General features: G+C 42.0%; 1 protein-coding gene across 1 annotated transcript in view; it reads left to right on the top strand.

The window, feature by feature from the left end:
* The window catches only part of SUMF1 (sulfatase modifying factor 1), a gene marked incomplete at both ends in the record, with an annotated part of 105604 nt that overhangs the window by 43808 nt on the left and 48383 nt on the right, over window positions 1-13413 (top strand). The window contains one exon of the mRNA XM_079712767.1: window positions 11484-11566. Within this exon, the coding sequence (XP_079568893.1) occupies window positions 11484-11566 (83 nt within the window). The remainder of the gene's footprint in view (window positions 1-11483; window positions 11567-13413) is intronic.

A 13413-nucleotide genomic window follows, 5' to 3' on the forward strand; every position in this document is an offset into this window, starting at 1 on the left:
ATATATATGGGTCTTGTTTTTGTATCCATTCAGCAAGCCTGTGTCTTTTGGTTGGAGCATTTAATCCATTCACGTTTAAGGTAATTATCAATATGTATGTTCCTATGACCATTTTCTTAATTGTTTTGGATTTGTTTTTGTAGTTCGTTTTCTTCTCTTGTGTTTCCCACTTAGAGAAGTTCCTTTAGCATTTGTTGTAGAGCTGGTTTGGTGGTGCTGAATTCTCTTAGCTTTTGCTTGTCTGTAAAGCTTTTGATTTCTCCATCGAATCTGAATGAGAACCTAGCTGGGTAGAGTAATCTTGGTTGTAGGTTCTTCCATTTCATCACTTTAAGTATATCATGCCACCCCCTTCTGGCTTGTAGAGTTTCTGCTGAGAAATCGGCTCTTAACCTAATGGGAGTTCCCTTGTATTTTATTTGTCGTTTTTCCCTTGCTGCTTTCAGTAATTTTTCTTTGTCTTTAATTTTTGCCCATTTGATTACTATGTGTCTCGGCGTGTTTCTCTTTGGGTTTATCCTGTATGGGACTCTCTGCACTTCCTGGTCTTGGGTGGCTATTTCCTTTCCCATGTTAGGGAAGTTTTCGACTATAATCTCCTCAAATATTTTCTCTGGTCCTTTCTCTCTCTCTTCTCCTTCTGGGACCCCTATAATGCGAACGTTGTTGCCTTTAATGTTGTCCCATGGGTCTCTTAGGCTGTCTTCATTTCTTTTCATTCTTTCTTCTTTATTCTATTCCACAGCACTGAATTCCACCATTCTGTCTTCCAGGTCACTTATCTGTTCTTCTTCCTCAGTTCTGCTATTGAACCCTTGTAGTGTAGTTTTCATTTTAGTTATTGTATTGTTCATCTCTGTTTGTTTGTTCTTTAACTCTTTTATTTCTTTGTAAAACATTTTTTGCATCTTTTCGATCTTTGCCTCCATTGTTTTTCCGAGGTTCTGGATCATCTTCACTCTCATTATTCTGAATTCTTTTTCTGGAATGTTGCCTATCTCCACTTCATTTAGTTGTTTTTCTGAGGTTTTGTCTTTTTCCTTCATCTACATAGCCCTCTGCTTTTTCATGTTGTCTATATTTCTGTGAATGTGGTTGTTGTTGCACAGGCTGCAGGATTGTAGTTTTTCTTGCTTCTGCTATCTGCCCTCTCCCTTAGGCTATTTTTTACACATTGTCTATAATGAGTGACTCTATAGAATTTCTGCTACTTTCTTAAGGAAACGTAATGAATGTTTAGAGTATACCGATTGGTGTCGTGGAATGCAGTGTATTCTAGCATGAGGAATTTCAGTAAGAACTGAAGCAAGAAGTATTGAAAATTTCAGATCTGCCTTAAATTTCTTAAATGTTTGTACTCTGAAAAAGCATGGATTTTCCACTCTCATGTGTTCTATTAAGTAGTCAAGGTGCCTGCTTTAGGATTTAATTTGAAATAAGCTGTCAGACTTGACTACCTATCTAGTTTAATGATGAATTTGTTTTTAGTCTTTATTCAAGCCTAGTTCTCAATTTTCTACATTTGTGTTAGGTGTTGAAGAAAGAGATTTTTACTCATTGTGTGTTTTCTATTCCATTTTATTCCTTCAGTTGCATTTGATTCTCATCCAATTTTATTTATACCTCATGAATTTGAACAGATCTGTGATTTCTCATTGTTTACTGGTGCCAGTTGAAAAATTCTCTCAGGCTCTTTTTATGGTGTAACTGTCATGTTTATACTGCGTTTCAAGAAATGTCCATCTTTTTAATTCTCTTGTCTAAATGCATTTAATTTTTAAAAGAACAGTTGTAAAGTTGTGAACTTGACATCTTTATACTTGAATGTGTGTAATTACACAGTGCTCTTTTTCCTGTGCCGACTTCATTCTAGGCTGTGTGTGTATGAAAAGCATAATTTACCACTTGGCAAGAATAAAGGCACCTTTGCTGTCTTTCCCTTTTCTTTTCTTTGAGCTGTTACTACAAGTATGGTTATGTCCCTAGGGAGAGGTGGGAAAAGATGTCTTTGCTCTCTGAAGTCCATTTCTCAAGGGGATATCAATACACACAAGGATACTATTTACATTGTAATCTGTTGCTGGCTCTCTGGTACAGCTGTTTCAACTTAAACCCAAGACAGTCACTATGGAGATGGTTGACTTGAAATAGGTCAAGTTAAGTCCTTTTCCCCCTGGATATGAGGGAGTGCTGTAACTCAACTAGAAGTGTCTCAGATGAACAGAAAATATGTAGATGGGCAACCACATTCCCCCCCCAACCCCCAAATTTTTCTTTTTAGGATGAGGCTTGTCATAGATGCTAGTCCACTCACATTGCTGCTGTGAATCTGGAAACAACACACCTGAAGACTATTTCTGTTAAAGAAAAGGAATGAGAGATGTCATAATTTGCAGTGTAACCTTGAATTAACTGGCTCATATATGACTCTCAAAAGGTGCTTATTTAATAAGTTCCTAAACATAGTAGGATCGCATTTATTTTCAAGACATGACCAGGAGTTCAAAAACAGTTTTTAAAAACATGGAGTTGAGGGGGACCTTCAAGATGGCAGAGGAGTAAGACATGGAGATCACCTGCCTCCCCACAAATATATCAGAGATACATCTACATGTGGAACAACTCCTACAGAATACCTACTGAACGTTGGCAGAAGACCTCAGACTTCCCAAAAGGCAAGAAACTCCCCACGTATCTGGGGAGGGCAAAAAAAAAATGAAAAAACAGAGACAAAAAACAGGAACAGGACCTGCACCTCTGGGAGGGAGCTGTAAAGGAGGAAAAGTTTCCACACACTAGGAAGCCCCTTCACTGGCAGAGACGGGGCGGGGGGGTGGTGGGGTGGGGAGCTTCAGAGCCACGGATTAGAGTGCAGCAACAGGGGTGCAGAGGGCAAAGCGGAGAGATTGCTGCACAAAGGATTGGTGCCAAACAGCACTCACCAGCCCGAGAGGCTTGTCTGCTCACCCACTGGGGCAGGTGGGGGCTGGGAGCTGAGGCTCGGGCTTCAGAGGTCAGATCCCAGGGAGAGGACTGGGGTTGGCTGTGTGAACACAGCCTAAGGGGGCTAGTGCACCACAGCTAGCCGGGAGGGAGTCCGGGAAAATGTCTGGACCTGCCGAAGAGGCAAGAGACAGTTGTCTCCAGGTGCGTGAAGAGAGGGGATTCAGAGCACCACCTAAAGGAGCTCCAGAGATGGGCATGAGCCATGGCTATCAGCACGGACCCCAGAGACGGGCATGAAGTACTAAGGCTGCTGTTGCAGGCACCAAGAAGCCTGTGTGCAAGCACAGGTCACTATCCACACCTCCCCTCCTGGGAGCCTGTGCAGCCCACCACTGCCAGGGTCCCGTGATCCAGGGACAACTTCCCTGGGAGAACACACAGCGTGCCTCAGGCTGTTGCAACATTATGCCATCCTCTGCTGCTGCAGGCTCGCCCCTCATTCCATACCCCTCCCTCCCCCTGGCCTGAGTGAGCCAGAGCCCCCTAATCAGCTGCTGCTTTAACCCCGACCTGTCTGGGCAAAGAACAGACACCCTCAGGCGACCTACATGCAGAGGCGAGGCAAAATCCAAAGCTGAACCCCGCGAGCTGTGCGAACAAAGAAGAGAAAGGGAAATCTCTCGCAGCAGCCTCAGGAGCAGCAGATTAAATCTCCACAATCAACTTGATGTACCCTGCATCTGTGGAATACCTGAATAGACAACAAATCATCCCAAATTAAGGTGGTGGACTTTGGGAGCAACTGTGGACTTGGGGTTTGGTTTCCGCATCTAATTTGTTCCTGGTTTTATGTTTGTCTTAGTTTAGTATTTAGAGTTTATTATCATTGGTAGATTTGTTTATTGATTTGGTAGGTCTCTTTTTTTTATATATAGATATATATTTTTTTCCTTTTTCTCTTTTTGTGAGTGTGTATGTCTGTGCTTATTTGTGTAATTTTGTCTGTGTAGCTTTTCTTTTACCATTTGTCCTAGGGTTCTGTCTGTCCTTTTTGTTTTTCTTTTTCTTTTTCTTTTTTTTTAAGTATAGTTTTTAGCACTTGTTGTTATCGGTGGATTTGTTTTCTGGTTTGGTTGCTCTTTTCTTTCTTTCTTTCTGTTTTTTATTACTTTTTAATTTTTTTATTTTTAATAATTAAAATTTTTTTATTTTAATAACTTTATTTTTCTCTTTTTTTATTTCTTTTTTTCTCCCTTTCCTTCTGAGCTGTTTGGCTGACAGGGTCTTGGTGCTCTGGCCAGGTGTCAGGCCTGTGCCTCTGAGGTGGGAGAGCCGAGTTCAGGACACTGGTCCACCAGAGACCTCCCAGCTCCATGTAATATCAAACAGCAGAAGCTCTTCCAGAGATCTCCATCTCAATGCTAAGACCCAGCTCCTCTCAATGACCAGCAAGCTACAGTGCTGGACACCATCTGCCAAACAACTAGCAAGACAGGAACACAACCCCACCTGTTAGCGGAGAGGCTGCCTAAAATCATAATAAGGTCACAGACACCCAAAAACTCACCACTGGACATTGTACTGTCCACCAGAAAGACAAGATCCAGCCTCATTCACCAGAACACAGGCACTAGTCCCCTCCACCAGGAAGCCTACACAGCCCACTCAACCAACGTTAGCCACTGGGGGCGGACATCAAAAATAACGGGATCTACGAACCTGCAGCCTGCGAAAAGGAGACCCCAAACACAGTAAGTTAAGCAAAATGAGAAGGCAGAGAAACACACAGCAGATGAAGGAGCAAGGTAAAAACCCACGATACCAAACAAATGAGGAGGAAATAAGCAGACTACCTGAAAAAGAATTCAGAGCAATGATAGTAAAGATGATCCAAAATCTTGGAAATAGAATGGAGAAAATACAAGAAACGTTTAACGACGATGTAGAAGAACTAAAGAGCAAACAAGCAACGATGAACAACACAATAAATGAAATTAAATCTTCTCTAGAAGGAATCAATAGCAGAATAACTGAGGGAGAAGAACAGATAAGTGACCTGGAAGATAAAATAGTGGGAATAACTACTGCAGAGCAGAATACAGAAAAACGAATGAAAAGAATTGAGGACAGTCTCAGAGACCTCTGGGACAACACTAAATGCACCAACATTCGAATTATAGGGGTCCCAGAAGAAGAAGAGAAAAAGAAAGGGACTGAGAAAATATTTGAAGAGATTATAGTTGAAAAGTTCCCTAATATGGGAAAGGAAGCAGTCAATCAAGTCCAGGACGTGCAGAGAGTCCCATACAGAATAAATCCAAGGAGAAACATGCCGAGACACATATTAGTCAAACTATCAAACATTAAATACAAAGAAAAAATATTAAAAGCAGCAGGGAAAAAGAACAAATAACATACAAGGGAATCCCCATAACGTTAACAGCTGATCATTCAGCAGAAACTCTGCAAGCCAGAAGAGAGTGGCAGGACATATTTAAAGTGATGAAAGGGAAAAACCTATAACCAAGATTACTCTACCCAGCAAGGATCTCATTTAGATTCAACAGAGAAATTAAAACCTTTACAGCCAAGCAGAAGCTACGAGAATTCAACACCACCAAACCAGCTTTTACAACAAATGCTAAGGGAACTTCTCTAGGCAGGAAACACTAGAGAAGGAAAAACACCTAAATAACAAATGGAAAACAATTAAGAAAATGGTCATAGGAACATATATGTCGATAACTACCTTAAATGTAAATGGATTAAATGCTCCAACCAAAAGACATAGACTGGCTGGATGGATACAAAAACAAAACCCATATATATGCTGTCTACAAGAGACCCACTTTAGACCTAGGGACACATACAGACTGAAAGTGAGGGAATGGAAAAAGATATTCCATGCAAATGGAAATCAAAAGAAAGCTGGAGTAACAGTTCTCATATCAGACAAAATAGAATTTAAAATAAAGACTATTACAAGAGACAAAGAAGGACACTATATAATGATGAAGGGATCAGTCCAAGAAGAGGATATAACAACTGTAAATATTTATGCACCCAACATAGGAGCACCTCAATACATAAGGCAAATACTAACAGCCATAAAAGGGGATATCAACAGTAATACAATCATAGTAGGGGACTTTAACACTCCACTTTCACCAATGGACAGCTCATCCAAAATGAACATAAATAAGGAAACACAAGCTTTAAATGATACATTAAACAAGATGGACTTAATTGATATTTATAGGACATTCCATCCAAAAACAACAGAACACACTTTCTTCTCAAGTGTTCATGGAACATGCTCTAGGATAGATCATATCTTGGGTCACAAATTAAGCCTTGGTAAATTTAAGAAAATTGAAGTTATATCAAGTATCTTTTCCAACCACAACACTATGAGACTAGATATCAATTACAGGAAAAAAATCTGTAAAAAATACAAACACATGGAGGCTAAACAATACACTACTTAATAACCAAGAGATCACTGAAGAAATCAAAGAGGAAATCAAAAAATACCTAGAAACAAATGACAATGAAAACACGACGACCTAAAACGTATGGGATACAGCAAAGGCAGTTCTAAGAGGGAAGTTTATAGCAATACAGTCCTACCTGCTTTTGCACAGCAAAGGAAAACATAAACAAGGAGAAAAAACAGCCCTCAGAATGGGAGAAAATATTTGCAAATGAAGCAACCGACAAAGGATTAATCTCCAAAATTTACAAGCAGCTTATGTAGCTCAATATCAAAAAAACAAACAACCAAATCCAAAAATGGGCAGAAGACCTAAATAGACATTTCTCCAAAGAAGATATACAGATTGCTAACAAACACATGAAAGGATGCTCAACATCACTAATCATTAGAGAAATGCAAATCAAAACTACAATGAGGTATCACCTCACACCAGTCAGAATGGCCATCATCAAAAAATCTACAAACAGTAAATGCCAGACAGGGTGTGGAGAAAAGGGAACCCTCTTGCACTGTTAGTGGGAATGTAAATTGATACAGCCACTGTGGAGAACAGTATGGAGGTTCCTTAAAAAACTAAAAATAGAACTACCATATGACCTAGCAATTCCACTACTGGGCATATACCCTCAGAAAACCATAATTCAAAAAGAGTCATGTACCACAGTGTTCATAGCAGCTCTATTTACAATAGCCAGGATATGGAAGCAATCTAAGTGTCCAACAACAGATGAATGGATAAAGAAGATGTGGCCCATATATACAATGGAATATTACTCAGCCATAAAAAGAAATGAAATTGAGTTATTTGTAGTGAGGTGGATGGACCTAGAGTCTGTCATACAGAGTGAAGTAAGTCAGAAAGAGAAAAACAAATACCATATGCTGACACGTGTATTTGCAATCTAAAAAAAAAAATGGTTCTGAAGAACCTAGGGGCAGGACAGGAATAAAGACACAAATGTAGAGAATGGACTTGAGGACAGGGGGAGGGGAAAGGGTAAGCTGGGACGAAGTGAGAGTGTGGCATGGACATTATACACTACCAAATGTAAAATAGATAGCTAGTGGGAAGCCGCCACATAGCACTGGGAGATCAGCTCGGTGCTTTGTGACCTCCTAGTGGTGGGATAGAGAGGGTGGGAGGGAGACTCAAGGGAGGAGATATAGGGATATATATATATATGTATAGCTGATTCACTTTGTTATAAAGCAGAAACTAAACACACCATTGTAAAGCAATTATACTCAAAGATGCTAATAAATAAATAAATAAAAACATGGAGTTAACAGTGATATTTGGAAGAAGGCACCTGGTGACCCTTGATGAGATTTGCCATCAGTTTGGCCAGAAAACATGGCTTTCCCAGGACAACTTGGCTATGATGAATGATGTACTACCTCTGAGCTCAGTCTTCTGCTGTGGGTGACTTTGATTACTTCCCTTTCCTTCTTCATGTGTCCTATATGGAAATGGTTCCTGACTCTGCATCTGACCATTACAATGGGGACTTACAGTCTTTCTGACAGGTGGCGATGCCGTTAGGTTCCCTTATAGGACCCGTAGCTTTGTCTTGTTTGGGGCTTGGTGAATATGGGTACAGTTTTGGTTGTCATAGTTGGGTTGCGGGTAGGATGCTACTGGCATCTAGTGGGGAGGGGTCTGCGATGCGGCTGAGCATCCTACAATGCATGGGACAGCACCCCTCCAACAAGGAATTATGTGGTCTAATAAGTCAATAGTGCTGAGGTGATCTGTTTTCGATGGGTTGCTAAGAAATGTGAAAGATTTCAGGCAATGTTTTGTGACCACTAGAGGGGTGAGGTAGGGAGGGTGGGAGGGAGACGCAAGAGGGAAGAGATATGGGGATATATGTATATGTATAGCTGATTCACTTTGTAAAAAAAAAAAAAAAAAAAGATTTCAGGCAAGTGTGATAGTGGGAGAAATGAAAAGCAGATATCTAGAAGGAGAGGCAAGTGTGTGTATATGACGGGGAGGAAGCTGAGTAGGAGCTATAGAACTGATGTGTGAAGGTGGTACCCGGACCCGCCAATTAGAGCTTTGTAGATACTTTTGGAAGAAAATAAAATGCCTAGGTTCACACTTTGTATTCTGCTTTGTGCAGTTAACCATGTAAGATAAATATGTGCAATAAATAACTGAAAAACTCTCAATATACCAACTGTCTTAAGTCATACTCAGAGGATTCTGGGAGTTGAAGATCCCCTTTAGGAATTACGCTCAGCTCCCGGCAGATAGTAGGTGCTCAGTAAATATTTGCAACCAGAGTGCGTTAAGGGGAAGAGGAGAGGGAAAGGGAATGGACTCAGAAGCCACTGGAGCAGCTACCCTGGGTCTACCGCACACAAGCCAACTCCATGGAAGTTCCCCATTGAAGAAGGTCAGGAGCCGTGGAGGACTTCTGCCATTAAGGCTTGTGTTCGGCTGTCTTTACTAAAGCTGCGCCTGTGTCTACCCTGGGATCCAGCAGTTCCACTCCACAGTGTGCAATCAGCAGAAATGCTTATGCATATTTACTAAGTCATGAGCTTTCAAGAATGTTCACAGAAGTACTACCATTCATAGTAGCCCAAACTGGAAGCTACCCAAATGCCCATCAGTAATAGAATAGATAAATAAATCCATTAAAAAAATTGCTAATGGACTTGAGGACATGGGGAGGGGAAAGGGTAAGCTGGGATGAAGTGAGAGAGTGGCATGCACATATATACACTACCAAATGTAAAATAGATAGCTAGTGGGAAGCAGCCGCATAGCACAGGGAGATCAGCTCAGTGCTTTGTGTCTACTTAGAGGGGTGGGATAGGGAGGGTGGAAGGGAGACACAAGAAGGAGGGGATATGGGGATATATGTATACGTATAGCTGATTCACTTTGTTATACAGCAGAAAGTAACACACCATTGTAAAGCAATTATACTCCAATAAAGATGTTAAAAAAATTGCTAATGATGAAATATTTCAAAACACAATAGGGTATAAGAAAAATAGGCATTCTAGTTCCTACCACCCAGATTTAACAAAGGTTAACATTTTTCCTGTTTGTTTTTCTTTATTCTTCTTCTTCTCCTTTTTAAAAATTTTTTTATTTTTTATTTTTATTTATTTTTTTTTTGCGGTACGCGGGCCTCTCACTGCTGTGGCCTCTCCCATTGCGGAGCACAGGCTCAGGACGCGCAGGCTCAGCGGCCATGGCTCACGGGCCTAGCCGCTCTGTGGCATGTGGGATCTTCCCAGACCGGGGCACGAACCCATGTCTCCTGCATCGGCAGGCGGACTCTCAACCACTGCGCCACCAGGGAAGCCCCAATTTTTTTATTTTTTATTTGAGAAATAGAACCTTCTGGTGGCCTTAGTGTTGGGGGTGGGGTAGAGGTGGGTGAGTGATGTAAAGATACTGGAATGTAAGAGTGGGATGACCTGGGCTTTCTCTGCAGGTCTTCCCTTGACATGGAATGAGTTACCTGTCACTGGCACCTAAACATCAAGCAGAGTAGTCAGCGAGAACATCTCCCCATTAAAGATTCCGCAGTGCCACAGGAGAAATAGGAAGAAGCCATGCCTTTCACCTCTCCTGCTCTCTGAAACATAAAACACTTTGCAGGAGTGTCCTTTAAGGACACAATGTGTCTTTCGTTGAAATATAAAAGAATTTGGCTTTTTCCATCAAATTGTGATTGGAATACCATGAATGTTTTGATTGCGCTGATGTGAAAAGAGAACAAGACAGGGTTTGGTGTTTTCAGTGATTGCTGTAATTGTTAGCAGGAACACATTCCCCCTTCTCTTCCACCCAGGCTGGCTCATCAGGACGCAGAGGATTGAGAGTAACATTGTCATGGGGATAACCTTGAGTCTGCTCTGGTTTATATTAGAAGAAACATTTGCAAACTTCTTTACTTAGTATTATCATCATTGATGATGGTAATTTTTTTGTAACTCTCTTCCTGACTGTCATGAGGCCCATGGTTGAGACTGGTTCCCTTTACTGAGTGCTTGCTAAGTGCTAGGCATAGTCCTAAGCCCTGTGTGTATGTTCTGTTTCCTCCTTGTAATAACCCCTGAGGTAGGCATTGTTACTGTTTTCATCTACAAATGAGAAAACGGGTGTGGTGAGGTTGATTAGGTTGCCAGGGGCCACCCTGGGAGTGGCAGAGCCATGAGTCACATCTCATTTTGCCTGACTCCAAAGCCAAGTTCTCAATCAGTCACTAAATGAGGGCCCCTTGATATTGGTATTTGGGTTAACAGAACTGTAAAGTAGGAGTTACAGTTCTGGGAACAGGATCTGGGCTGAGCACTTCCCAGTCCTATCTAATGCAGCCTCCTCTGAGTCTGAGGTAGGTGAGGCAGGCGGGTCTGCTCCCATTTCACAGATGAGGACTCTGGGGCCAGGCAAGCAGTGAACTTGCCCAGAGCCATACAACTAATGTTGGGCTGGATATTAACCAGGGTCTTTTGAAAACACAGTCCAGCTCTTCATGCTGTGCTTCAGCTTGGTCTCTGACTACCTTGGTTGACCTTCAGCCCTGCACTTAACTGTAAGATTAATGCTGTTTTGCCATCTTTTAAATAGGAACAGTACTACCTGTCTCACTTGTTAGAGATTATAGAGGGTTAGCTAGCAGTGTGTCTTTTAAAATTCTTGGAGACACACACCATTTAGATACATATTTATTTAATCACTGTGGTGCTTTATGGTGTGAGATAATGCTTTTTTTTTTTTTTTGGCCACAACATGTGGCTTGCTGGATCTTAGTTCCCCAACCAGGGATTGAACCTGGACCACAGCAGTGAAACATCAAGTCCTAACCAGTAGACCGCCAGAGAATTCCCGAGATAATGCTTATTTGTTAGATTTAGTTACATATAAATCTTTATTTTTGATATTCTGGTAAAGTTATTTGGTAAGTCAACTGGAAGTTGAAGACCTTAAGAGAGATTTTATTCTGCACAGACTGAGTCAGTGTTTTTCTAGAGGCATCATAACTAACCTCAGCTTATTCTGGGTTGCTTTGAGGTGGCAGCTGCTCCCTGGTGGTTACCTGTTAAAGGCGCTAACTGGAGACACCCAGAAGGGCCCGACTCTACTGTCCTGCACAGGTGAGGCTGGTGGGTCTTTCCCCAGATGACATGTTTCATTCCAAAATAGGTTCCTATGCTGTTGAAAAGAAACTCAGTGGCCATCTTCTATAAAAGAGTGAGTATGACAAACTCTACTCACTTGGTCGGTAGGAAAATAGGATGGCAGGAAATACTGTATGTACAGACCCAAACATAGCACCTAGCTCACAGAGAGCTCTTAATAAGTGGCCTTCCTCCTCCCTCATTTGGCCTGTCAGAGGGTTCCCTCTTGGAGATTTTTTCCCCCTTTGACAGGCCTATTACAAATCTCACAACATGTTTAACCTTTACAACTTGTCTTCTCTCCCTCATGAGTGGGTCATTGTGAGGAAGGAGACCATCTGTCTTACAGATAAGTGGTGGTGTCCTGCCAGGTGGCCACTCTAGAAGCTCAGGCCTTGGGTTTAGGACTCATGTTATCTCCAGTCCTGGACTGACATACTTTGAAGCCACCGTCTGACCGAAAAACCACAGAGCTGCAAGTCGGTCAGCAAGTCTCCAGGGTGGCAAAGAAATAATTATCTCAAGCAAAAATGGATAGCACTTTAAGCCCTGAAGACGCAGAAAGGTTTGGGTCAGGACTCAGCATCTCAACAGCCCAAGAAAACTGTTCTCCTAACCCAGTTTTTCAGATGGGATTTTCGAGCTTCTATTTTTGACAAAATTCCTGGTTACTGACCTCATTGTCAGGAAGCTGGAAGTACATGAAGCTCAGCTTTAGGGATATAGCCCCTTGAAAACGTCAGAAATCTTTCAAAGCCTGAGGTGGTAGCCTCTGTGGTAGAAATAGACCATGAGGTGGAAAGTTGTAGGATTCTTGGGTACCTCAGGTTGATGGCCTCTTAGGTCCCAATTGTTATCTTCTTTCCTGAATTTAATAGAAGAAAAAGCAAAGGGTAGAAGGAAAACTCAGAGTGGACTGTATTATATCCACTGAGTGAGTCCTTCTTCTGAGAAAAGTGCGTGTCTTAATATCAGTGCTGAAAACAGTGACTGGCATGTAATAGGTGCTCAATAAACACTTGTAAAGAATAAGTGAAAGTCGTGGTGTAATTACTGTAGGGAATTCAAAGATGCTTAAGAAATAGCCTAGGAATGTAGAGTCCACCTGAGAAAGAGTGAGCAGGGAATTAAAGTTATCTGGTGCTGGGTAAATATGTTTATCCCCTTACTCTCAAACTTTCCCCCTAACCTTCCCTACCCTTCTATACCTTTAGAAAAAATAAAAACTTACTTGGAATTTGCTAGATTCCTCACTTGCTAGAGTGAGGCACATATAGCTGACTCATCTGTAGCAGAAAGACACAAAGTTTAAGGCCAAGTATCACAGATTGGATTCTCCGGAAACGGATGATGAGATAGAGCTTGGTGTGCAGAATGTTTATATAAGGGGATCCACACCTGTGGAAGGGATGGGGAGGAAACAGGATTGGGCAGAGGGAGAAGCCAAGACTACAGTGCAGGTCCAGGACGTCCCACCCAGTCCCTGGGGCTCTGGGGTATAAATGACCCGTAGGATTTAGCTATGGTGAACTCACACGGCTGCGCCTTTATGCCCCTGCCGTGGTTGGTCATTGCTGGCTGTGAGGCGGCTCTTTGCAGCTCTCCTGAAGGAGCCGAGAGCTGGTAGCTTCTGCTGATGCCACGCCCAGCAGCTGGAAAATCATTCCTTCCTCATAGGGGGATCTGGCTGGTGCGTCTCCACACCCACTGCACCAAGTGAGATTCTCTGGGGGTCCAGGCCTGCCTGCAAAGTGAAGAAATGTTTTGAGTCTTGTTCCAAGGGGCATCATAACCTCTTTGGGAGCCTGAGGTGTCAGAAACCC

The sequence above is a fragment of the Hyperoodon ampullatus genome (genome assembly GCF_949752795.1).
Source record: "Hyperoodon ampullatus genome assembly, chromosome: 10".
Classification (NCBI taxonomy): Eukaryota; Metazoa; Chordata; class Mammalia; order Artiodactyla; family Ziphiidae; genus Hyperoodon; species Hyperoodon ampullatus.